Here is a 26,409-nt window from a genome sequence, read left to right as displayed (position 1 = left end):
AGCAGCGTGAGGGTATAACAGGGAGCAGCGTGAGGGTATAACAGGGAGCAGCGTGAGGATATAACAGGGAGCAGCGTGAGGGTATAACAGGGAGCAGCGTGAGGGTATAACAGGGAGCAGCGTGAGGGTATAACAGGGAGCAGCGTGAGGGGGAGCAGCGTGAGGGTATAACAGGGAGCAGCGTGAGGGTATAACGGGGAGCAGCGTGAGGGTATAACGGGGAGCAGCGTGAGGGTATAACGGGGAGCAGAGTGAGGGTATAACAGGGAGCAGCGTGAGGGTATAACAGGGAGCAGCCGTGAGGGTATAACAGGGAGCAGCGTGAGGGTATAACAGGGAGCAGCGTGAGGGTATAACAGGGAGCAGCGTGCGGGTATAACAGGGAGCAGCGTGAGGGTATAACAGGGAGCAGCGTGAGGATATAACAGGGAGCAGCGTGAGGGTATAACAGGGAGCAGCATGAGGGTATAACAGGGAGCAGCGTGAGGGTATAACAGGGAGCAGCGTGAGGGTATAACAGGGAGCAGCGTGAGGATATAACAGGGAGCAGCGTGAGGATATAACAGGGAGCAGCGTGAGGGTATAACAGGGAGCAGCGTGAGGGTATAACAGGGAGCAGCGTGAGGGTATAACAGGGAGCAGCGTGAGGATATAACAGGGAGCAGCGTGAGGATATAACAGGGAGCAGCGTGAGGGTATAACAGGGAGCAGCGTGAGGGTATAACAGGGAGCAGCGTGAGGGTGTAACAGGGAGCAGCGTGCGGGTGTAACAGGGAGCAGCGTGAGGGTATAACAGGGAGCAGCGTGAGGGTATAACAGGGAGCAGCGTGAGGGTGTAACAGGGAGCAGCGTGCGGGTGTAACAGGGAGCAGCGTGTGGGTGTAACAGGGAGCAGCGTGCGGGTATAACAGGGAGCAGCGTGAGGGTATAACAGGGAGCAGCGTGAGGATATAACAGGGAGCAGCGTGAGGATATAACAGGGAGCAGCGTGAGGGTATAACAGGGAGCAGCGTGAGGATATAACGGGGAGCAGCGTGAGGATATAACAGGAAGCAGCGTGAGGGTATAACGGGGAGCAGCGTGAGGGTATAACGGGGAGCAGCGTGAGGGTATAACGGGGAGCAGCGTGAGGGTATAACGGGGAGCAGCGTGAGGGTATAACAGGGAGCAGCGTGAGGGTATAACAGGGAGCAGCGTGAGGGTATAACAGGGAGCAGCGTGAGGGTATAACAGGGAGCAGCGTGAGGGTATAACAGGGAGCAGCGTGAGGATATAACAGGGAGCAGCGTGAGGGTATAACAGGGAGCAGCGTGAGGGTATAACAGGGAGCAGCGTGAGGATATAACAGGGAGCAGCGTGAGGGTATAACAGGGAGCAGCGTGAGGGTATAACAGGGAGCAGCGTGAGGATATAACAGGGAGCAGCGTGAGGATATAACAGGGAGCAGCGTGAGGATATAACAGGGAGCAGCGTGAGGGTATAACAGGGAGCAGCGTGAGGATATAACAGGGAGCAGCGTGAGGATATAACAGGGAGCAGCGTGAGGATATAACGGGAAGCAGCGTGCGGGTATAACGGGGAGCAGCGTGAGGGTGTAACGGGGAGCAGCGTGAGGGTATAACTGGGAGCAGCGTGAGGGTATAACAGGGAGCAGCGTGAGGGTATAACAGGGAGCAGCGTGAGGGTATAACAGGGAGCAGCGTGAGGGTATAACAGGGAGCAGCGTGAGGGTATAACAGGGAGCAGCGTGAGGGTATAAGAGGGAGCAGCGTGAGGGTATAACAGGGAGCAGCGTGAGGGTATAACAGGGAGCAGCGTGAGGATATTACAGGGAGCAGCGTGAGGGTATAACAGGGAGCGGCGTGAGGGTATAACAGGGAGCGGCGTGCGGGTATAACAGGGAGCAGCGTGAGGGTATAACAGGGAGCAGCGTGAGGGTATAACAGGGAGCAGCGTGAGGGTGTAACAGGGAGCAGCGTGAGGGTATAACAGGGAGCAGCGTGTGGGTGTAACAGGGAGCAGCGTGAGGGTATAACAGGGAGCAGCGTGAGGGTATAACAGGGAGCAGCGTGTGGGTGTAACAGGGAGCAGCGTGAGGGTATAACAGGGAGCGGCGTGAGGGTATAACAGGGAGCATCGTGAGGGTATAACGGGGAGCAGCGTGAGGGTATAACAGGGAGCAGCGTGAGGGTATAACAGGGAGCAGCGTGAGGGTATAACAGGGAGCAGCGTGAGGGTATAACAGGGAGCAGCGTGAGGGTATAACAGGGAGCAGCGTGAGGGTATAACAGGGAGCAGCGTGAGGATATAACAGGGAGCAGCGTGAGGATATAACAGGGAGCAGCGTGAGGATATAACAGGGAGCAGCGTGAGGGTATAACAGGGAGCAGCGTGAGGATATAACAGGGAGCAGCGTGAGGATATAACAGGGAGCAGCGTGAGGATATAACGGGAAGCAGCGTGAGGGTATAACGGGGAGCAGCGTGAGGGTATAACGGGGAGCAGCGTGAGGGTGTAACAGGGAGCAGCGTGAGGGTATAACAGGGAGCAGCGTGAGGGTATAACAGGGAGCAGCGTGAGGGTATAACAGGGAGCAGCGTGAGGGTATAACAGGGAGCAGCGTGAGGGTATAACAGGGAGCAGCGTGAGGGTATAACAGGGAGCAGCGTGAGGGTATAACAGGGAGCAGCGTGAGGGTATAAGAGGGAGCAGCGTGAGGGTATAACAGGGAGCAGCGTGAGGGTATAACAGGGAGCAGCGTGAGGATTTTACAGGGAGCAGCGTGAGGGTATAACAGGGAGCAGCGTGAGGGTATAACAGGGAGCAGCGTGAGGGTATAACAGGGAGCAGCGTGAGGGTATAACAGGGAGCAGCGTGAGGATATAACAGGGAGCAGCGTGAGGGTATAACAGGGAGCAGCGTGAGGGTATAACAGAGCAGCGTGAGGGTATAACAGGGAGCAGCGTGAGGGTATAACAGGGAGCAGCGTGAGGATATAACAGGGAGCAGCTTGAGGATATAACTGGTAACGGGGTGACAGGGTATAACGGGTAACGGGGTGACAGGGTATAACAGGTAACGGGGTGACAGGGTATAACAGGTAACGGGGTGACAGGGTATAACAGGTAACAGGGTGACAGGGTATAACAGGTAACGGGGTGACAGGGTATAACAGGTAACGGGGTGACAGGGTATAACAGGTAACGGGGTGACAGGGTGTAACGGGGTGACAGGGTATAACAGGTAACGGGGTGACAGGGTATAACAGGTAACGGGGTGACAGGTAACGGGGTGACAGGGTATAACAGGTAACGGGGTGACAGGGTATAACAGGTAACGGGGTGACAGGGTATAACAGGTAACGGGGTGACAGGTAACGGGGTGACAGGGTATAACAGGTAACGGGGTGACAGGGTATAACAGGTAACGGGGTGACAGGTAACGGGGTGACAGGTAACGGGGTGACAGGGTATAACAGGTAACGGGATGACAGGGTATAACAGGTAACGGGGGTGACAGGTAACGGGGTGACAGGGTATAACAGGTAACGGCGTGACGGTATAACAGGTAACGGGGTGACAGGGTATAAGGGTATAACAGGTGACAGGGTGTAACAGGTAACGGGGTGACAGGGTATAACAGGTAACGGGGTGACAGGTAACGGGGTAACAGGGTATAACAGGTAACGGGGTGACAGGTAACGGGGTGACAGGGTATAACAGGTAACGGGGTGACAGGTAACGGGGTGACAGGGTATAACAGGTAACGGGGTGACAGGTAACGGGGTGACAGGGTATAACATATAACGGGGTGACAGGTAACGGGGTGACAGAGTAGAACAGGTAACGGGGTGACAGGTAACGGGGTGACAGGGTATAACAGGTAACGGAGTGACAGGTAACGGGGTGACAGGGTATAACAGGTAACGGGGGTGACAGGGTATAACAGGTAACGGGGTGACAGGTAACGGGGTGACAGGGTATAACAGGTACCGGGGTGACAGGGTTAATATTACTTTATTCTCACTGAACATTTTGGAAAAAAAATTCTCTCCCTATATTTCCCATCTTTGTTTCTCTCCTCTCCCTCCCTCACCCCCTCTCTCCTCTCCTCACCCCCTCTCTCCTCTCCCTCGCCCCCTCTCTCCTCTCCCTCACCCACTCTCTCCTCTCCTTCACCCACTCTCTCCTCTCCCTCACCCACTCTCTCCCCTCCCTCACCCACTCTCCTCTCCCTCACTTCTCCTCCCTCCGTCACTCACCCCCTCTCTTCTCCTCCTTCCTCACCCCCACTTATCCTCCTCCCTCCCTCACCCCCTCTCCCTCACGTCTGCTCCTCCCTCACCCCCTATCTCCTCTCCATCACTTCTCTTCCTCCCTCACATCCTCTCCTCTCCCTCACTTCTCCTCCTCCCTCCCTCCATCACCCCCTCTCCCTCTCGTCTCCTCTCCGCTCCCTCACTTCTCCTCCTCCCTCCCTTCTCCTCCTCCTCCCTCCCTTCTCCTCCTCCTCCCTCCCTCACTTCTCCTCCCTCCCTCCCCTCCCTCAACCCCTCTCTCCTCACCCTCACTTCTCTTCCTCCCTCCCTCAACCACTCTCTCCTCACCCTCCCTTCTCCTCCTCCCTCATCCCCTCTCCTCACTTCTCCACCTCCTCACTTCTCCTCCCTCCCTCACCCCCTCTCTCCTCACTCTCACTTCTCCTCCTCCCTCCCTCACCCCCTCTCTCCTCACCCTCACTTCTCCTCCTTCCCTCACCCCCTCTCTTCACCCTCACTTCTCCTTCTCCCTCCCTCACCCCCTCTCTCTTCTCCCTCACTTCTCCTCCTCCCTCACTTCTCCTTCTCCCTCACCCCCTCTCCCTCACTCCCTATCTCCTCTCCCTCACTTCTCCTCCTCCCTCACTTCCCCTTCTCCCTCACCCTCACTTCTCCTCTCCGTCACTTCTCTTCCTCCCTCACACCCTCTCCTCTCCCTCACCCCCTCTCTCCTCTCCCTCACTTCTCCTCCTCCCTCCCTTCTCCTCCCTCCCCTCCCTCACCTCCCTCACCTCCCTCACCTCCCTCCCCTCCCTCACCCCCTCTCTCCTCACCCTCACTTCTCCTCGTCCTTCCCTCACCCCCTCTCCTCACCCTCACTTCACCTCCTCCCTCCCTCACCCCCTCTCTTCTCCCTCACTTCTCCTCCCCCCTCACTTCTCCTTCTCTCTCACCTCCTCTCCCTCACTTCTCCTCCTCCCTCACTTCTCCTTCTCCCTCTCCCTCACTTCTCCTCTCCCTCACTTCTCCTCCTCCCTCCCTTCTCCTCCCCCTCCTCCCTCCCTCCCTCCCTTCTCCTCCTCCCTCACTTCTCCTCCTTCCTCCCTCAACCACTCTCTCCTCACCCTCACTTCTCCTCCTCCCTCATCCCCTCTCCTCACCCTCACTTCTCCTCCTCCTCACTTCTCCTCCTTCCTCCCTCACCCCCTCTCTCCTCACCCTCACTTCTCCTCCTCCCTCCCTCACCCCCTCTCCTCACCCTCACTTCTCCTCCTCCCTCCCTCACCCCCTCTCTTCTCCCTCACTTCTCCTCCTCCCTCCCTCACCCCCTCTCTCCTCACCCTCACTTCTAGTCCTCCCTCCCTCACCCCCTCTCTTCTCCCTCACTTCTCCTCCTCCCTCCCTCTCTCACTTCTTCTCCTCCCTCCCTCACCCCCTCTCTCTCACTTCTCCTCCTCTCTCCCTCACCCCCTCTCTCTCACTTCTCGTCCTCTCTCCCTCACCTCCACCTCCTCTCCCTCGCCCCCTATCTCCTTTCATGCGCTTAATATTATATCAACCTTATTCTTCCTCTTCTCCTGCTCTCCCTTTTTAAACTACTTTCTCCCCTATCTTTCTCGGTCTCTCTCTCTCTCGTCCTGTTTGTGTCTCTCTTTCTCGTCCTTTTTGTCTCTCTCTCCCTCTCTCTCTCCCTCACGTCCTTTTCTCTCTCGTCTTTTTCTCTCTCTCTCTCTCGTCCTTTTTCTATCTCTCTCGTCCTTTTTGTCTCTCTCTCGTCCTTTTTTGTCTCTCTCCTCCCCACCCTCTCCTTCCTCCTCACCTCACTCTGATGTCTCTCTCCCCCATCACTGTGTCTCTCCTCTCAGGCCCCGTGTTACCCACTGTGGGGTGGCCCGCACGCCGTCGGACTCACACCGCACATGTTACCTCGTCACCCGGCTCTAGGAACCATCCAGGAGTTTGTCTGCTGAGGGGGGGCAGGCTCATCGCTCATACCCCCCCTCCCCCACCACGCCCCCACCACAGAATGGCAAAGAGGGAATAGCAGGGAAGAAGGGGTTAACCATGGCTCTGCGGGTGTCTGGCATGGAAGGGGTTAACCATTGCTCTGCGGGTGTCTGGCATGGAAGGGGTTAATCATTGCTCTGATCTCTAAGTTCTTCCACGCTCCTTAAAATAAACACGGTGATCCTTATAATGACACTGAGTATATACATCGTGCGTCCTGTCTTTATTAGTGTTTATTTATAAAGCACCAACATATCCTGCAGCGTGGTACAATGGGGGGTACAGAGTTATGTAATATATATATATATCCCACAGCGCGGTCCAATAGGGGTGTCACGGGAGATCAATGCTTTTAACACCTTAATTACACAGATCCTTTGATTGAGCAAAGCAGAAGTTACAATTTATTGTAATTTATTTACACAATGAACACTCACAGCTTGATTTACAAAATACTACAGAAATACACTTACTAGTTACGATGTTAAATCTGGCTGCAGGAAAGATCTTAGATGGAACTCTTTACAGCATGATTTTTAAACCCTCCCAATCCCTATCTGTATAGTCTGCAGCCAACCACTGCGTGGGAACTAAATAACCCACCTATCGTCAGGCTTTGCCAGTCTCTTACAGAACCTGGCAGAGAGCTTCAGTATAGCAACTGAGCATGTGCGAACCGCCATCTTACCCCACTTGTTATGCGAGACTCCCTGCTGGCTCAGCGCCGGAGAGTCTGGACCAAGTAGCCATTTGCCAGGATGGGAATAAGGCTGGGGGAGAGTCTGACGCTGCATGATAGGGAATCCCAGAGGGGGCAGCACGGCTGGAGTGAGAGGAGGTGATAAGGCTGGGGGAGAGTCTGACGCTGCATGATAGGGAATCCCAGAGGGGGCAGGAGTGAGAGGAGGTAATAAGGCTGGGGGAGAGTCTGACGCTGCGTGATAGGGAAACCAAGAGAGAGGGGGCAGCACGGCGGGAGTGAGAGGAGGTAATAAGGCTGGGGGAGAGTCTGACGCTGCATGATAGGGAATCCCAGAGGGGGCGGGAGTGAGAGGAGGTAATAAGGCTGGGGGAGAGTCTGACAGTAAAGGGGTTAACCAGGCTCATCAATAAAGGTCAAGCCCACTTGGTTAACCCTGACCCGTGTGTTAGGGTCTTAGAGTGTCAGCTCTGGGACCCAGGTGTCGAAAATGTATTACTACAACTGTATTCTGATTTTGCGACATTAAAGATTTATGTGACTTTTGCCTTTCCTGGGGTGCTGGGACCGGGAGATTTCTAGGCTGTAAGTTTCAGGGTGGGTTTGTCGGAGAAAGTCTTTACAGAATGTGTCTATGTATCGGGGTTCCAAAGTTAAGGGATACCCCAGGAGTTGTATCTGGGGTTTGAGTGAGATTCTCGGATACAGGAAAGCACATTACACCACCAAACTCTGACTCTGACAGCGTTATTACGGCTCAATGCCAGGATCCCCGCTGCAGCATCATCCAGACAAGGTAAACGGGTATGAAGGGGTTAAACTATATCTGCAGCTATTCACGGAATCCCTAGTGTTAGAGGGGGTTCCCCAATATAGTACAGATACCCAGATACATGCCCTGGTACACTGAACCAGCTAGGTTATGAAGCTGAGCAGGTTTTACAGTGTCTAAAAGTGTAAAGTAATTTTCTCACGTGCGCCAGGAATGAGGCTCGTGAATGTAGGGAATACACACTCCACCCCTGACACCAGAATAGGGACCCATAACTTTTAGCACACAGAAGACAGGGCACCATATATTTTATTAAATGGTTACAGTTTAATGTGTATATATATATATTGGTAACCTGTATATGAACTGAGGGATTTACTAAGTCATGGATTCCGACAACCAAGCATTGTGCCTCTGTATCTGAGCAGAGTCTGTACTTGAAAGCCTCAGGGATGCCAAGGTGTTAGAACAGGAGGGGTGCCACGGGAGACCAGAACATTTACACCGAAACCCACTGGATCACCGGCACCAGACAGGACAAAGTTATTGAATAAAATGGGGTTTATTCTGGCACGCCAGCAGACACAACAAGATATAATACTGTCACGGTAACTTATGACAAGCTATAATAGACACCAAAAATACCTGGGTTGAACTGAACACGACTAAGATATAAATAAATATAGTTTATTCCTTGAAAAAGTGAACACACGAGATATACAAATAACAGACAAAATATACACTTACTTAGGGTTGGAATGATGAAATAATCAGGAATCTTGATTAGCAATTCATACAGCAATCTCGAAATGACACAAAGAACATGGGTATAGGCTGAGCCTCATTTATATACAATCTCAGTCCTATTCCTTAACCCTAGGCGCCTAGCTGGCTAGCAGATTCCTTTGAAGTAGAATCTCCCTTATCGGCAAGTGTGAACTATGACACTTACAGACCACTCAGCCCCTTTTGTTCCTCCGCCCTAGTGTATACAATCAGAGCGGTCACCCTTTGATCAGAGGGCTTATGCTAGACAACTTGTCTGCCCTCCTGATCTATTAACTTAGCAGATGGGCTCTGCGTTCTCATACCAGACCCAAAATACCATTCACCGTTTAATATCTTTACATATTAAAATAAGCGGTTCTGTTGGGCCCAGTGGGCCGATACTTGCCAGTTTTACCTGCCAGGAGTGACTTCATTGTGGCCAAGTTTCAGCCCGCTGCGACCCCCAGAACCGGAGATACACAAATGCAGGTTAAAACACTTTTAAAATACAGGATTCTTTCCTTTAAAAATGAATCTCTGCTTTTCACTCTGTCCTCATTGAAATCAACGGGTTCCGCCGCCATAGGCACCCCATGGGGCGCTCCGCCATTGAAGTCTATGGAAAAAACAAAAATATTTATATTTGCCCATACACCGTCTGGTTTGTTCGGAGAGGGCTGGGAATGGGCATGCATTCATGCCGGAACCTTGGCTACATGCCACCCAAATCCCAGCCCTCTGGTCCTTCCAGACCGGAGATATGGACTACCCTTTTCACAATTTCGGACTTAGCCGTTTTCACGCCACGTTGTTTTCTCCCATTGGAATCAATGGCCGGCGCTGCCATAGACAATGCATGGGCGAGCGCTGCCATTGGATTCAATGGGACCTCCGCTCCGCCATTAAAGTCAATGGCGCGACCCTCTTTCTCTGCTCGACCCTTTAAGGGGGTCCCTCATTCCCGGACCTGATGTGGGTTGTGTGGGGGGGCTCCTAGGGGCTAGGGGCAAAAATAATTTTATTCCCAGGTGCCCTAGAACCTAAGATTCCCACGCCACTTGTCGTTGAACTTGAACTAACAGTGATCAAAGCTCTCTTTTAGAAAATGTTTCCGTTCTTGCGGTCTGCGGTTTGGATGGCTGCCAACCTGTTCCTGGAGGTCGGCGTCGAGGAATCCCCATTGAAGTCAATGGCCCCATTGACTTACAATGGGAAACCGCCGCTCCTCCTCTCGGACGCCACCTGCTGGTTGTCGCTGGAAAACAGGTCCAAAACCGCTACTTCTGCCATTGGAATGCATGGAGCCTCAATGGCGACCTATGGAAGGCTGCAAACTGGAGCCTGAAAAGGCGGGAAAAGGGAACAAAGGGCTATAATCACTGAATTAACATTAACCCCTTCCCTCCCGCATCAACCCTAGTGTAGGTGTTGGTGCAAACACTGGGATGAGACAATACATTTTTACAGGGGAATAAACAGTTGGATTCTGAAGCAAGGTAAAAACACATTACTGGACCACAGTCCAGTTAACCCCTTGCTTCCCAAGTGAGAGCAGGGGGTGGCCAAATGAGTTGTAACCCCTTTAATCTCGGGCCAACCCCCCTCTCCCATGACAAATACCAACTGGGCGCCTGGGGAGTCCTCTAACCTCGCTGGGTGCCAGGGCCTGGGGAGTAGACTCTAACCTCGCTGGGTGCCGGGGCCTGGGGAGTAGACTCCAGCCTCGCTGGGTGCAGGGGCCTGCTTCAAGAAGGCTTGTCCTGTCCACTTCTCGTCCAGGATATCAGAGGGCTGATCACACAGCAGCCCCTCTGAGATATCTCCAGCTGGTCACTGTAAAGATCAAACTCCTTCACAGTATGTCTCTCAGAGTCCTCTGAGGGAATCTCCACACTCCTTCCCAGAGTGTCTCTCCCTCTGTTAGCCTCTCTTGCTCTCAGATGCTCTCTGAAGGTAGATCTCATTCTCTCATTGGAGGTTCTGTTCTGGCTGACAGATTCAATCTGCCAGTGGTGACATTGGATACCGAGGCTTGAGCCTCATTACTCCAAGTTCTCTTGTTGAGTATATTGTTGCACGTTTAGGAAGCTTCTTGATCTGTGGTACTTACCACAGTTGAGTTGGTTTCACAGGGTCAGCGCTGTGATGGGTAATTCTCATTCTCTGATAAGCAGCACCCCTTATATAGCCCTCTGTGGCCATCGGTTATGGGAGGGGCTCCTGGACAATCAGAGCATTGATTAGGTTGGTGCCACAACAGCCAGAGGGCGTGCTAAGAACCCATCCCCATCCCTGATTATATCAGAGTCTCCTCCATACAAATGTACACATAATTCAATAAACACTTTACAGGGCTGACTCCCAAATCACATCACAATGTTGATTCACTAAACTGGGATTTCATTTACAGGGAAAAATAAATACAGATTTTGAAATACATTCTTACAGACATGGAAATACATTTACACATTCCCTGTTCTTCCCCAGATATTTAAAGTACATTTGGTCAAAATAAGCCTTACAAATGTGGCCAAGTTACATAGCTTTAGGGGTAGCTAGCTGGGATTCATCCCAGTTTTGTGATGCCAGCTAGCCCTAACGTCACAAGGGGTACTGCAGTTCTGCTTGATTACCCACATCCTGGGCTAACACAAGGCTACCCGCAACCATTTGCCCGATCCCAGACTCTGTGGAGCCTGGACAGCGGGTGGGCGCAGTATGCAAAGAGGCAGAGGTGCCAGGTTGGCACATGCCCCTTTTGCAGACTGAGAAAAGGTGCCCTCCCGGCTTAACAACCCGGAAAAATGGTGATTGGCTGGCAGGAGAATTCCCACGCTCTGATAGGCTGTTCAGGTTAGTGAATGAAATCCTGAAACCCATAAGGAGCCTTGCAGCAAATGGGGAGCGCAGATTCCAAGCGCCAAACCATCAGCGGCAAATTCAACGTTGCTGAGAACTGAATAGACGCGAGCCGGCTTCAGGGATTTTCAAGTCAGAAAAGTTTCTAAGCCCCGCTTTTTAGAACGTAGCGGTCGCATCTGGCATTGCGCCGAAAACAGCTCCAGGACTTTTGCGAGTAACTACCGGACATTGGAAAGTGCTCTAAAAAGGTAATCTGAAGAAATGTAATTCCGAAAAAGGATTTATTCGTTAGTCCCGTTCCCAGCAAGTGTGTTTAACTGGAATTGTGTAACTTTGTGTGTCTGTCTTCTACGAGAAATAAATTACCATTTATTTTAGCATCTTGTTTAGCTCAAATTAATGATCCCGGTTATAAAAAGGTGTTAAAAAACCTGGTCTCCCGTGACAGGCTTTTAACTGGTGGCAGAGGTGGGATAGATTGAGCCTATGTTATAAATTCTGCGGGGTCTTATAACATAGCGGGAAACTGGAAGATTGCGAGCTCCCAAAACAAGCGGTAACTTACACACGTTTCACAATGCAGGGAAAACACAGTTTCTCTTTGCCCCTTAGTTTAGTGCCTGCAGGCAAACATGGACAAGTGATCAGGACAGTACCAGTCATGGAACTGAGCCAGGATTGTGACCCAGTGGGAAAGCTTTGGGCTTCCGACAGACGGTCGGGCCAAGACACAGCTGGAGGAGGACTTGGAGTTTCACGAAGCCAGTATTGCTTCATCTAAGGGAAATGGCCCCTCAGCTGCAGTTGCCTCAAGTCAACCCGGGGTGCAGGAGGTTATTCCAGCCCCGGTGGTGGTGGATGACATGGGGAGGGACTGATTCCTGGGAGTGCGGCAGTGTTAGCCCCTGTGGATATCGGGCCGGGCATCCTGGTATCACCGCACTCCTTGCCTCATGGCGAGTGGGGGCTACCGCAGACGAGTTGATCTGGACGCTTGCAGCAGTCCATGGAACAGAATCCCCCACCTCCCACCTGGACAACGGGGAGCAGGAAACCCACCGAGTGGACCACCACAGTTTCAACAAATTTGTTGATGGCCCTGACAAGATCGACGTGTTTCTCAGTGACTTTGAGACCCAATGTCGACGAGTGCCGTGACGGGACTGGGTTTTGCGACTAAACCCATTATTATCCGGTGTGGTCATAGAGACAGCAGCCGGCTTGCTCGACTCCGGTGCCACTGTTACCCTGGCCCGACCTGATATGGCCATAGACAGTGTTCGACAAACCTATACATTTGCTCGCCCCGTGCGAGTGGATTTAACCCCCGGGCGAGTAAATATTGGCCCAAGCAGCACACGTTTGGTACTAGGTGGCGAGTAGATTTTTGTGTGTGGCGAGTAGATTTTTTGGTGATTTGTCAACCACTGGCCATAGAGACTCTGCAGACTATCCCGCCTGAGGATGGTGATGATTATAACCATGTAAAAGCTATGTTGCTCACCCAATATTCCCTCACCCCAGAAGCTTACTGGGGCATGTTCCGGACGGGTGAAAGGTACCATCGAGAGTCATACTGTATGTCCGGTACGGGGCCTGCATGGCACCCAGTGGGTGGTGGTGTTACCAAGTTCCACACACTATTGGACTTGATGTTCCAGGAGCAGATACTGCAGCAGCTTCCCTCGGACGTGAGGGCATGGGTTTTTGCCCGTAAACCTAAAACCCATGTGGAAGCTGCTAAAATGGCTGATGAACTTGTGACCAGTCGAGCTTTGATGCACAAAAAGGGGGCTACCAAAGACACGGCAACTCCGGCCAGAGGACCCAAAAACCACCCCTCAGTGGACGCACAAGCCTGCAGCAGAGGTCAGCACACCCAAAGCTGCAGAGTTCAGGCATGAGAGGTGTTACCTGTGTAACAAAGTGGGTCACATCAGGCCAGACTGTCCAGACCGTGCAAAGTCCAGTGAACCGCATCAGGGGCAATGCTCTCCAGCTGCGAGGCCGGTTACCCATGTGCGACTGGCACACACAGAGGAGCCAAGTAGCAGCCGTCGGACCAACCCCGCGGGGAACCTCCATGGAGAGATCTGTACTTGTCATCCAGGAACCAGCAGCGAAGACGGAGGGACATCAGATTGCACCAGTCGGGATGCAGTCCCACGATGCCCGGCAGAAGCATCTGCGCACAGTGACAATCGGAGATCGCTAAGCAGCCGGCTTACTCGACTCCGGTGCCACTGTTACCCTAGCCTGACCTGATATGGTCCGGCCAGAGGATTTGCTCCCGGGCATCGGGATGCAGGTGACCATGCCAGACGGTGGACCACGGTCCATCCAGGTTGCCCAGGTCTTTCTTGATTGGGGTGCCGGATGTGGCATGAGGGAGGTGGGGGTATTGCCCGGGTTAGATGCGGAGGTCCTACTTGGCAATGACTTGGGACATGTTACATGCGTTTTTACGGCGGAGCTGGCACCTGTTGCAGCGATTACCAGGAGTCAGTCATTAGGAGTTGCACCTGAAGGATCCCCCGTCCCCCTGCAATTGGGACCAACAGTTCCCGGGGTCACTGAGGAGACCAGGCAGGTAAGCCAGACAGGGTCACGACAGTGCATTGACTTACCTTCACCTTTACCTGTTCCTGGGTTCCCTGACTTAGAGACTAAGGAGGGGGGGCCAGAATTAGGGACACAGTTTAGGGAGGCGGTGAAGTCTGATCCCAGCTTGGAGCGCATGAGGCTCCGGGCGTCCGAGTCTAATTCGGACAGTGGGTCAGAACGGTTTTCGTGGCACCGCGGGCTCTTATATAGAGAGCAGACGGCTATGGGTCTAGATAGGGTCTGGACCGGTAGGAGACAGTTAGTGGTACCGAGGGAGTATAGGCACCAGTTATTACAGGTATCCCACTAAATACCACTAGCTGGGCATCAGGGGGTCACTCGGACTAGAGCCCGGCTGTTGCAGCGTTACTACCGGCCGGGGGCATCAGGGGCTGTGGCAGATTTTTGCCGCTCCGGTGATGGCTGCCAGAGAGTGGGTAAAGCGTGTGATCAGATGAGGGCACCCATGAACTCGTTACCGGTAATTGGGGAACCATACCAGAGGGCAGCTGTGGATATAGTGTGTCCTCTCATGATCCCCAGTTGGTCGGGCAAGCGTTACATACTCACGGTGATGGACTTTGCCACCCGGTACCCTGAGGCTGTAGCACTTGCCACCATCGATGCTAGGGCAGCAGCTAAGGCATTGTTAGTTATCTTCACTAGAGTAGGTTTCCCTAGTGAGATTCTAACCAATCAGGGGTCACAATTCATGAGTGAATTGCTACAGTGTCTCTGGGACGCATGCGGGGTGAAGCACTGTAGACAGACGTTCACAGAGATACACAATTGGAGACTTTATAAGGTGAAATTATAACGAGGCTTTATTGTGCCTTTTCCTTAACATCAGGAAACCATCCAAACAAGGGGGAAACAAAGCTTCTATTCACTTGGGAGTGTTTCTAGTGAAATACTAGGCAATTCACAACTCCCTTAGTTAAGCATGTCTCCCAGCCCCAAACACATAGCATGTAATAAAAGTCTTATCTGTTCCTTGTGGCTTGGAGGGAAAATCTTCTCTGTCCCTGGTTGCTACCTTTTCTTCAGGGTTTGTCAGCATTCAGGTTTAGAAGTTTCCCCTGTGTCTTGGAAGCAGCTCTGCTGTGTCTTCTGGCAGAGCTCAAGACATGGTCAGCTCCAGAGATCTGTGTTCTCTTGGTCAGTCTCTCCTGGGAGACTCAAGAACCTCTGCTCTGTCTCCAAAGTTCAGCTCACACGTGAGCTAAGGAGTCACTTCCTGTCTCAAAGGCAGGCTTTTTCTACCACCTGTAATCAGGCAGGTGGTGTTAGTTAATTTGCTACCAGCAGTTAACCACCACACTGCTGGATTAGAGGCACATTTGTTAACAGGGATAAGTCCCCTGTTACAAGCACCAGCGCACGACCCCTTACTACCCCCAGACCAACGGACTATGTGAGAGGTTCAATGGTACCCTGAAACAGAGGCTGCGAGCTTTTATAGAAGCTGAAGGGAAAGACTCGGAGAGTCACCTGCAGCACTTGCTGTTTGCGTACTGAGAGGTACCGCAAGAATTTACCGGGTTCTCTCCCTTTGAGCTGCTATATGGTCGCAGGGTACGGGGACCTCTGGACCTATTCCGTGAGGGATGGGAAGGGGAGACTACCACTGCTGATGCTTCTGTTCTTCAGTATGTGATAGATCTCAGAGACCGGTTAGAGATGCTCATTCCTAGGGGAGACAAGGTAGGGGGGCAAAGTAGAGCACTTTGAGATCGGGTCCAAGCTCAGTGAGCGGCAGAGGGTACCGGTGAGGTCAATGCTAGAGCAGTATAGGGTTCTGTTCATGGACAAGTCGGGCAGAACACATATCATCGATCACCCACAGCTCACCGGTGAGCTAAGACCTCTGTATAAGCATGCCTATCGGGTATCAGCAGAGGTGAAGGTGTCATGGAACAAGAACTGCCCTTCTGTATCACCCTCCCTTTCCTTGAGTTCTGCCTGTCTGTTTCTCAGTTCCAGCTGCATGTGTTTGCTCTGTGCACACACACAGTGCCCGTGTGACAGACACAGTGCTATTTCCCCTCTCCCAGCAGCTTGCGGTATCAGAGATGCAACATTATTGCTACATGTTGTAGCTCCCTCAGACATTTCTGTGAGTTGCTATAGCAGCCCCAGCCTTTCTCCCAAATGGGCTAGTCTGCTTTCTCCCCCTCTGCTCTGCCCACAGATGGTCTGTCCCCAGGCTATCTTGCTACCCAGCATACATTGGGTTTTCCTTTTCCACCATCACCTCTGGATGAGTGAGTACCCTGCTGTAACTGCTGTACTGGTAGGATTACCCTTTTCACCTGCCCTTAACTACAAGGCACCCACAGAGAGGCACTATTTAAATACTAACATCTCCTCACAAGTGCCTGTCTTTTACCCTGCTTTCCCTCAATAAAGTGAAGAAAAGATACAGAACTTGTTGTGCTTTGAAAAGAGGGCAGAGTTGAAGCTATCTGGGCTAAATCATCTTACATATGACCCTGGCCTCTAGAATAGTGAAAAGGTTACCGTGGGCCTTACAGACACTTACAGGAGCTGCTACTCTAGACTTTATGATAACACAGAGCAGTCTCTGCAGACTGAAAAGCAGCAAGCAGCTTACACTGTACACGCAGCTCTGCAGACTGAAAAGAAGCAAGCAGATTCACACTGGACACAGCCAGCTACAACCTTGCACACAAGACAGCAGCTTTGCAGACAGACAGTGCACCTTACACACAGAGCCTTGATTGCCTTCTCTGTCTTTTTGAGTCCACCCCCTGCACAACCCCATAGTGAGGAGCCACCATCTCACCTTACCCTGCGCACGTCCCCACGGCTAGCACCATCAAAGGCCACGCTACCGGACACGGGTCAGAGTCACCGGATACCTGTGAGTACAGCTACCCCTACGCTGCACGCTGCAGGACACCGCTCGGCATCATCCTAGACAGACGCCCATCGCTGACACAGGTAAAAGACCGCACGCCACACGCACTGGCTAAAGGCCTACACACACCTACAGCATGGCAGAACTCAGAGCTTCACCAGACATCACGCAGGAGAGTGATCACTCAGACACAGAGACCACTGCGCAACTGCAACAGGCGCAGGCAGAGGCAAGGTCCAAACGGACAGTCACACTGACACAAAAGGCCCGTGAAAAATACGAGACTGACATTAAAGCGCACCGCGCTAAATTAGAGTTGGCCTGGAACACTACCACACTTGGGACACACAATGTCGCCGGCGCTGGCAATTCTGAACAACAGCTCGAGCCGCAAAGACATTTCACAAAGGGATTTACACGGGCGAAAGAGACTGTTTTTCGTCATGTCAAAGGAGGAAACAACCTCCCGAGGGCAGTCAACAAAGAGACACAAAAGCTTTTCACCAAATTACGTGGAGATGTTCTCGTGCAAGAGAAATGCACCGATGACCTACGGTGCACAGCGTTCCAGACAACAAGGGACGATGACAAACAAACACCATTGAGGGAAGATAGAGGATTCCTGAGGTTAACAGTCAAGGAGCTCGTTAAAGACGGACCGGGCAGCTGGGTGAACCCGCTACCATTCCGTTCACCAAGAAGACGCCTCCTGAACAATAGAGAACCTGCCATCTCTAGGCTCACTTCGCTCCGCCGCAACCCACAAAGGGAGCCGGAGACCAAGAATCAAATTGTGGTCTTCACGCGGACGAGATTCCTTAGCGGACACGCAGAGCCAGCGCCTTCACTGAAGGAAGGTAAAAAATGCCGGCACCTCCCATCATCTGGTGTTCACCACCGTCAGAAACCCAGCCAGATCTGGGTAATGTTCAGCTCCAATGCTCAGCACCAAGAAGCCTCTCCCAACGGGGCACTACTCACTGGACCAGACTTGACAACCAGTCTTCCAGGGGTGTTGATCCGCTTCTGCAAGGAGCCAAAGGCCATCTCCTCCCGCCAAACGCCGGGTGATAGGGTGACAAACTACCACGACCGGCACATCCACGAAGTGATGCACTCTGTAGAGAAAACTACAGAGTCAAAGGGACTGTTCTCTCACAAAGTTGAAAGGAAACAGGGCCAGAGACTTTCACAGAAAGAAATTGTGGTGAACCCAGCTAACCTGGACCGGTTCATCCACCCAACACCCTTTGCTAAAAGACTTTGCCAAGGGATTTCAACGCCAGTGGTACCGGCCGGTATCACCTCGTTATGTGAACATGGACTTTACAGTATTATGTTATGTTTGTTTGCATTGCACATATGTTCCACACATTCAAGTTATATAGTGGTATCTCCAGATACCAGACGGGGAGTGTCATGGAACAAGAACTGCACTTCTGTATCACCCTCCCTTTCCTTGCAGTTCTGCCTGTCAGTTTCTCAGTTCCAGCTGCATGTGTTTGCTCTGTGCACACACACAGTGCCCGTGTGACAGACACAGTGCTATTTTCCCTATCCCAGCAGCTTGCTGTATCAGAGATGCAACATTATTGCTACATGTTGTAGCTCCCTCAGACATTTCAGTGAGTTGCTATAGCAGCCCCAGCCTTTCTCCCAAATGGGCTAGTCTGCTTTCTCCCCCTCTGCTCTGCCCACAGATGGTCTGTCCCCAGGCTATCTTGCTACCCAGCATACATTGGGTTTTCCTTTTCCACCATCACCTCTGGATGAGTGAGTACCCTGCTGTAACTGCTGTACTGGTAGGATTACCCTTTTCACCTGCCCTTAACTACAAGGCACCCACAGAGAGGCACTATTTAAACACTAACATCTCCTCCCAAGTTCCTGTCTTTTACCCTGCTTTCCCTCAATAAAGTGAAGAAAAGATACAGAACTTGTTGTGCTTTGAAAAGAGGGCCGAGTTGAAGCTATCTGGGCTAAATCATCTTACATATGACCCTGGCCTCCAGAATAGAAGGGCAGTATAGAGAGGGAGGTGGAGGAGATGCTGGTCCTAGGGGTAATTGTACCGTCCCTTGTCCGGATGTCCTAGTACCTAAGAAGGACGGAATCACCCGGTTCTGTGTGGACTACCGGCAGCTCAATGCGGGAACGGTGTCAGACGCTTATCCCATGCCCCGCATGGACGAGCTGTTAGATGAGCTCGCGGGGGGCAAAGTATCTGACCACGATGGATCTGAGCAAAGGTTACTGGCAGATCCCTCTGACCCAGGAGGCTAGGGAGAAGTCAGCATTCATTACACCGAGTGGCCTCTATGAATTCTTAGTGATGCCATTCGGGATGAAGAATGCCCCGGCTACCTTCCAACGCCTGGTCAATAGGTTTCTGATGGGATGCAGGGTTTCACACCGGCATACCTGGACGACACAGCAGTGTTTAGCGGGACGTGGGACAGTCACCTAGTGCATGTAGCAGCGGTGCTGAGCAGAATTAGGGAGGCAAGGCTCACACTGAAACCCACCAAGTGTTTAGTGAGTATGGCAGAGGTTCTGTACCTAGGGCACAGGGGGGGCAGAGGGCATCTCAAGGCTGAACCAGCTAAGGTTGAGGCTATAGTGCAGAGGCCCGTCCCCAAAACCAAGAAGCAGGTTATGGCTTTTTTAGGCCCCACTGGCTATTACAGGAAGTTTGTCCCCCAGTATAGCGCCGTGGCCAAACCCCCGACAGAGAAGCGACTCACAGTTCTGGTAGCCTGGTCTCCTACCTGTGAAACAGCGTTCCTGGCACTGAAGACACCGCTGGCCAGCGCACCCCTCCTGGCAGCCCCTGACTATTCAAAGACATTTTTGGTGCACACCGGTGCCTCCGATTACGGGATCGGTGCTGTACTCAGTCAGGTGGGGAGGAGGGGGGAGAGCATCCTGTGGTGTTCCTGAGCAGAAAGGTACTGCCCCGGGAGGTGGGGAGGAGGGGGGAGAGCATCCTGTGGGGTACCTGAGCAGAAAGGTACTGCCCAGGGAGATGGGGAAGGAGGGGGGAGAGCACCCTGTGGGGTACCTGAGCAGAAAGTTACTGCCCGGGGAGGTGGGGAGGAGGGGGGAGAGCATCCTGTGGGGTACCTGAGCAGAAAGGTACTGCCCCGGGAGGTGGGGAGGAGGGGGGAGAGCATCCTGTGGGGTACCTGAGCAGAAAGGTACTGCCCGGGGAGGTGGGGAGGAGGGGGGAGAGCATCCTGTGGGGTACCTGAGCAGAAAGGTACTGCCCGGGGAGGTGGGGAGGAGGGGGGAGAGCATCCTGTGGGGTACCTGAGCAGAAAGGTACTGCCCAGGGAGGTGGGGAGGAGGGGGGAGAGCACCCTATGAGGTACCTGAGCAGAAAGGTACTGCCCAGGGAGGTGGGGAGGAGGAGGGAGAGCATCCTGTGGGGTACCTGAGCAGAAAGGTACTGCCCAGGGAGGTGGGGAGGAGGGGGGAGAGCATCCTGTGGGTACCTGAGCAGAAAGGTACTGCCCAGGGAGGTGGGGAGGAGGGGGGAGAGCATCCTGTGGGGTACCTGAGCAGAAAGGTACTGCCCAGGGAGGTGGGGAGGAGGGGGGAGAGCATCCTGTGGGGTACCTGAGCAGAAAGGTACTGCCCGGGGAGGTGGGGAGGAGGGGGGAGAGCATCCTGTGGGGTACCTGAGCAGAAAGGTACTGCCTAGGGAGGTGGGGAGGAGGGGGGAGAGCATCCTGTGGGTACCTGAGCAGAAAGGTACTGCCCGGGGAGGTGGGGAGGAGGGGGGAGAGCATCCTGTGGGGTACCTGAGCAGAAAGGTACTGCCCAGGGAGGTGGGGAGGAGAGCATCCTGTGGGGTACCTGAGCAGAAAGGTACTGCCCGGGGAGGTGGGGAGGAGGGGGGAGAGCATCCTGTGGGGTACCTGAGCAGAAAGGTACTCCCGGGGAGGTGGGGAGGAGGGGGGAGAGCATCCTGTGGGGTACCTGAGCAGAAAGGTACTGCCCAGGGAGGTGGGGAGGAGGGGGGAGAGCATCCTGTGGGGTACCTGACCAGAAAGGTACTGCCCGGGGAGGTGGGGAGGAGGGGGGAGAGCATCCTGTGGGTACCTGAGCAGAAAGGTACTGCCCGGGGAGGTGGGGAGGAGGGGGGAGAGCATCCTGTGGGGTACCTGAGCAGAAAGGTACTGCCCAGGGAGGTGGGGAGGAGGGGGGAGAGCATCCTGTGGGGTACCTGAGCAGAAAGGTACTGCCCAGGGAGGTGGGGAGGAGGGGGGAGAGCATCCTGTGGGGTACCTGAGCAGAAAGGTACTGCCCGGGGAGGTGGGGAGGAGGGGGGAGAGCATCCTGTGGGGTACCTGAGCAGAAAGGTACTGCCCGGGGAGGTGGGGAGGAGGGGGGAGAGCATCCTGTGGGGTACCTGAGCAGAAAGGTACTGCCCAGGGAGGTGGGGAGGAGGGGGGAGAGCATCCTGTGGGGTACCTGAGCAGAAAGGTACTGCCCGGGGAGGTGGGGAGGAGGGGGGAGAGCATCCTGTGGGGTACCTGAGCAGAAAGGTACTGCCCAGGGAGGTGGGGAGGAGGGGGGAGAGCATCCTGTGGGTACCTGAGCAGAAAGGTACTGCCCGGGGAGGTGGGGAGGAGGGGGGAGAGCATCCTGTGGGGTACCTGAGCAGAAAGGTACTGCCCAGGGAGGTGGGGAGGAGAGCATCCTGTGGGGTACCTGAGCAGAAAGGTACTGCCCGGGGAGGTGGGGAGGAGGGGGGAGAGCATCCTGTGGGGTACCTGAGCAGAAAGGTACTCCCAGGGAGGTGGGGAGGAGGGGGGAGAGCATCCTGTGGGGTACCTGAGCAGAAAGGTACTGCCCAGGGAGGTGGGGAGGAGGGGGGAGAGCATCCTGTGGGGTACCTGACCAGAAAGGTACTGCCCGGGGAGGTGGGGAGGAGGGGGGAGAGCATCCTGTGGGTACCTGAGCAGAAAGGTACTGCCCGGGGAGGTGGGGAGGAGGGGGGAGAGCATCCTGTGGGGTACCTGAGCAGAAAGGTACTGCCCAGGGAGGTGGGGAGGAGGGGGGAGAGCATCCTGTGGGGTACCTGAGCAGAAAGGTACTGCCCAGGGAGGTGGCTTATGCCACCATTGAGAAAGAATGCTTGGCCATTGTGTGGGCTCTGAGGAAACTGCAGCCCTGTCTGTATGGCCGGACATTCACGGTGATCACTGATCACAGCCCCTAGAGTTGACTACAAACGGTGTCTGGGGAAATGGAAGCGCCTTCGCTGGAGCCTTACCCTGCAAGAATGTGACTTTTCCATTCAGCACAAAAAAGGCAGTGAGCCTGTAAATGCAGATGGACTTTCCCGCCAGGACAGTCCCAGTGAGCCAACAACCTCAAGAAGCGTCAGGCCAGTTAAACCGCCGGACGAGGCGCTCGGAACAGCGCCTTCATCTTGAGGGGGGAAGCGTGATGGGGAAGGGGTACCCAGGCTCACCAATAAAGGTTCAGCCCACTTGGGTACCCCTGATCCGTGTGTTGGGGTCCTGGAGTGTCTGCTCTTGGACCTAGATGTCGGAAATGCATTGCTGTGACTGTGTGCAAATTATGCGACATTGAAGATTTGTTTGTGTTTTGCCTTTCCTGGGGTGCTGGGACCGGGAGATTTCTGTGTGTTTTGCCTTTCCTGGGGTGCTGGGACCGGGAGATTTCTAGGCTGTAAGTTTCAGGGTGGGTTTGCCTGAGAAAGTCTTTACAGAATGTGGCTATGTATCGGGGTTACAGGATACTCCAAAGATGTATCCAGGAATCGAGTGAGATTCCCGGATATATCAAAGCACATTGCTCCGGGCAAACTCCTACCCTGAAAACGTTCCTGCGACTCACCGCCAGGATTCCTGCTACAGCATCTTCCAGACAAGGTAACCAGGGCACGAAGGGGTTAATTATACCTGCAACATACAGGGGGTCCCTAGTATAAGGAGGGGTGCCCAGATACATACCCAGGTACTCTGAACCTACAGTAGTATAGGGGTTCAGGCGATGCTCCAGCTAAGTGATAAAGCTGTGAGTAGTTTTTGTGTGTAAAAGTTTAAAGAAATTTTTGAGTGCGCCAAGGATGAGGCTAGTGAGTGTAGGCAGTATATCCCCTCACTCCATCCCTGACACCAGAATAGGGACGTATATATTATATCCCCTCACTCCATCCCTGACACCAGAATAGGGACGTATATATTATATACTCTCACTCCATCCCTGACACCAGAATAGGGACGTATATATTATATACTCTCACTCCATCCCTGACACCAGAACAGGGACGTATATATTATATACTCTCACTCCCTCCCTGACACCAGAACAGGGACGTATATATTATATACTCTCACTCCCTCCCTGACACCAGAACAGGGACGTATATATTATATACTCTCACTCCCTCCCTGACACCAGAACAGGGACGTATATATTATATACACTCACTCCCTCCCTGACACCAGAACAGGGACGTATATATTATATACTCTCACTCCCTCCCTGACACCAGAACAGGGACGTACACATTTTATCACACGAGATACAGGGACCAGTATATTTTATTAAAGGGTTATATTTAATAGGTATATGTACTGATAACCTGTGAGTGAGCTGTGGGATTTCCAAGTCCTGGATTCTGAGGGCCCAGACGGATACCAAGCTTGGTGCCTCTGGGTCTGTGCAGAGTCCGGACATGAACGCCTCAGGGATGCCAAGGAGTTAGACAGGAGGGTACTGCAGTTATACTTGATTACCCGCATCCTGGGCTAACACAGGGCTATCCGGCCACCATTTGCCAGAGCCCAGACTCTGTGGAGCCTGGGCAGCGGGTGGGCTCAGTATGCAGAGAGGCAGAGGGGCCAGGTTGGCGCATGCCCCTTTGCAGACTAAAAAAAGTGCCCATCCGGCTTTACAATACCGGCAAATCGGTGATTGGCTGGCAGGGAAATTCCCACGCTCTGATAGGCTGCAGAGGTTTGTGAATAGGACCCTGAAACCCATAAGGAGCCTTGCAGCCAATGAGAAGCGCAGATTCCAAGCGCCAAATCAACAGCGACAAATTCCAAGATGCTCTGTGCTGAATAGACGCGAGACGGCGTCAGGGAGTTTGAGTGGGAAAAGTTTCTCAGTCCCGCTTTTGAGAACGTAGCGGTCGCGGCTGGCATTGCGTCCAAAACAGTTCCAGGACTTTTGTTAGTAGCTACCGGTCAAGGAAAAGGCTCCTACAGAGGCCATTTTTGTGAATTTCGTTCTAAGGATAGATTTATTCATTAGCCCCGTTCCCAGTAAGTGTGTTAACCGTGTAAATTGTGTTACATTGTGTGTATGTCTTTCCTGAAATAAACTACCATTTATTTTACCTCCTTGCTTTGCTCAATGATCCCGGTATAAAGGTGTTAATAACCCTGGTCTCCCGTGACCGCTGTATTTTGTTGGCACCGCACAATCGCTCGCACTCTGGCCGGCCAAAAAGAATGGCTGTATTTTATTAGCGCGGTCGCTCGCACTATGGCCGGCCTGAGAGGGCAGCAGTATTTATGTGGCACAGCGCGGTCGCTCGCACTATGGCCGGCCTGAGAGAGCAGCAGTATTTATGTGGCACAGCGCGGTCGCTCGCACTATGGCCGGCCTGAGAGAGCAGCGGTATTTATTTGGCACAGCGCGGTCGCTCGCACTATGGCCGGCCTGAGAGAGCAGCAGTATTTATTTGGCACAGCGCGGTCGCTCGCACTATGGCCGGCCTGAGAGAGCAGCAGTATCTATTTGGCACAGCGCGGTCGCTCGCACTATAGCCGGCCTGAGAGAGCAGCAGTATTTATTTGGCACAGCGCGGTCGCTCGCACTATGGCCGGCCTGAGAGGGCAGCAGTATTTATTTGGCACAGTGTGGTCGCTCGCACGGCAGTGGATATTCACAGTTGAGTGCAAATAGCCGCACGGCTATTCACAGTTGAGTGCAAATAGCCGCACGGCTATTCGCACTCAGTAGGAAATAAAATGGAAAAAAAATAAACACCCCAACCAGGAATCGAACCCTGGTCCACTCTGTTAATAGGGTGGAGCATCACCACTGAGCTATAAGACTTTCTGAAGCTTCTGTAGTGAGTAAAGGCATAGAAGCCCATTGACATTACAGTGTTCATAGCAGCACGGTGTAAGGATTCAGGAGTCACGCCCCTCACTCACCTGCAGCGCTGCCTGGGTCTCCTGCGGCTGACATGGATTCCTTCTCCAAGACGCCGAGCTCCGTTTCTCCTATGCGCGCGCGCGCGCGCGCACGTCAGTTCTCTTCTTCTGCCCTCGGTTCAGGGCGTGGGTCCGCGCACGCATCCACAGGCGCTGCCACACAGAGGCGCGGCCACACAGGGGCGCACCAGCCTCTTAAAGGCACAGTACCATTTTCCAATGCCGCAATGCAATTCACCAATTCTTCTAGGATCTATAGCTCCTCCTCCAGGAACTCATCTAGACCTATCCCTGTCTCAGCCTGGCCCATTCACACACCCCCACCTTGCTACTCGGCCATTGGTTCCTCGTACCTACATATACCCTGCAGATTCATTAACTCGTCGGCTGAGCATAGAACCAGTTGTTCTCATCACTCTCTGCCTCCCTAGTTCTGTTTCGCAGACTTCCTCGTGTACCGGACCGGCTTCCGCTACGTCTTCCTGCACCTCTGGCATTCCGAACTCGGCATACGGCATCACGACTCTCCCTCTCTGGCATTCCGATTCTGGCTTACGGTAAACGATTACGTTCCTCTCTCTAACCCCGGACTTGGCTACCGCACCCTCTACCATCCGTACCTCTCCTACCCCGATCCAGGAATCCCAGCCCACTCTACTCTCAAGACGTACTAACCTTTCCCACCTCAGCACCGCGGTCCCGTCTCGTTTGTGGTGAGCACATCCTGACACGGCTATTCGCACTCAGTAGGAAATTAAATGGGAAAAAAAGACAGAATACTCCCCTATTGACATTCTATATATATATATATATACCCCCTGCATCTGTAATCAGCGCGGCTTTAGGCTGAGTCCCCAGTCAGCACTGTGACACGCGCCCGGCGCGGGGGGGGCGGCGCATGCACAGCGCTAGTCCGCGATGTGAGGGGGGAAAGTTTGTGACGGGAGGGGGTGTGGCGGTAGGTTTGCGGGGGCATGGCCATGACGTCCCGCGGCTGGTTCGCCCTCATTGGCTGTACCGCCGGCGGGGGCGTGGCCACGCCTCCGTCACAAATGCCAATCTCAAACTCTCAAAGCCTGAGGGAGCGTGGCGTGCTGGCACACGCGCGCTGCGCCCTGCTCGGCCGTGCAATTTGTGGCTAGGTGCACGCTCATCTGGGGGCGCGGCCACAACGGCACTGAGCTGGTTCGCCCTCATTAGGTGAACCGCTTACGTGACGCACTTGGAGGCGGCAAATTCAATTTTGCTTGCTCTGCAAGCGTCTCAAGCCCCGATGCTCACCCTGGCCAGACACATAAGGCCTCGGCCAGGGTTCCAGTCCCTACCTTGTCGCGCACCTTTCCCCAGCGG

General features: G+C 53.5%; 1 protein-coding gene across 2 annotated transcripts in view; it reads left to right on the top strand.

Moving 5' to 3' along the window:
* LOC142473254 (acid-sensing ion channel 3-like) overlaps positions 1–6,471 on the top strand; it is a 42,803-nt gene extending 36,332 nt beyond the window's left edge. For both annotated transcript variants that reach the window (XM_075580443.1, XM_075580444.1), the window contains one exon: positions 6,124–6,471. In XM_075580443.1, the coding sequence (XP_075436558.1) occupies positions 6,124–6,202 (79 nt within the window). In that variant the 3' untranslated portion in view covers positions 6,203–6,471. The remainder of the gene's footprint in view (positions 1–6,123) is intronic.
* The last annotated feature ends 19,938 nt before the right edge of the window (positions 6,472–26,409 follow it).

Source organism: Ascaphus truei (assembly GCF_040206685.1).
Source record: "Ascaphus truei isolate aAscTru1 chromosome 2 unlocalized genomic scaffold, aAscTru1.hap1 SUPER_2_unloc_1, whole genome shotgun sequence".
NCBI lineage: Eukaryota > Metazoa > Chordata > Amphibia > Anura > Ascaphidae > Ascaphus > Ascaphus truei.
Note: the sequence above shows the minus strand (reverse complement) of the source record. Positions and strands in the feature narration are given on the sequence as shown.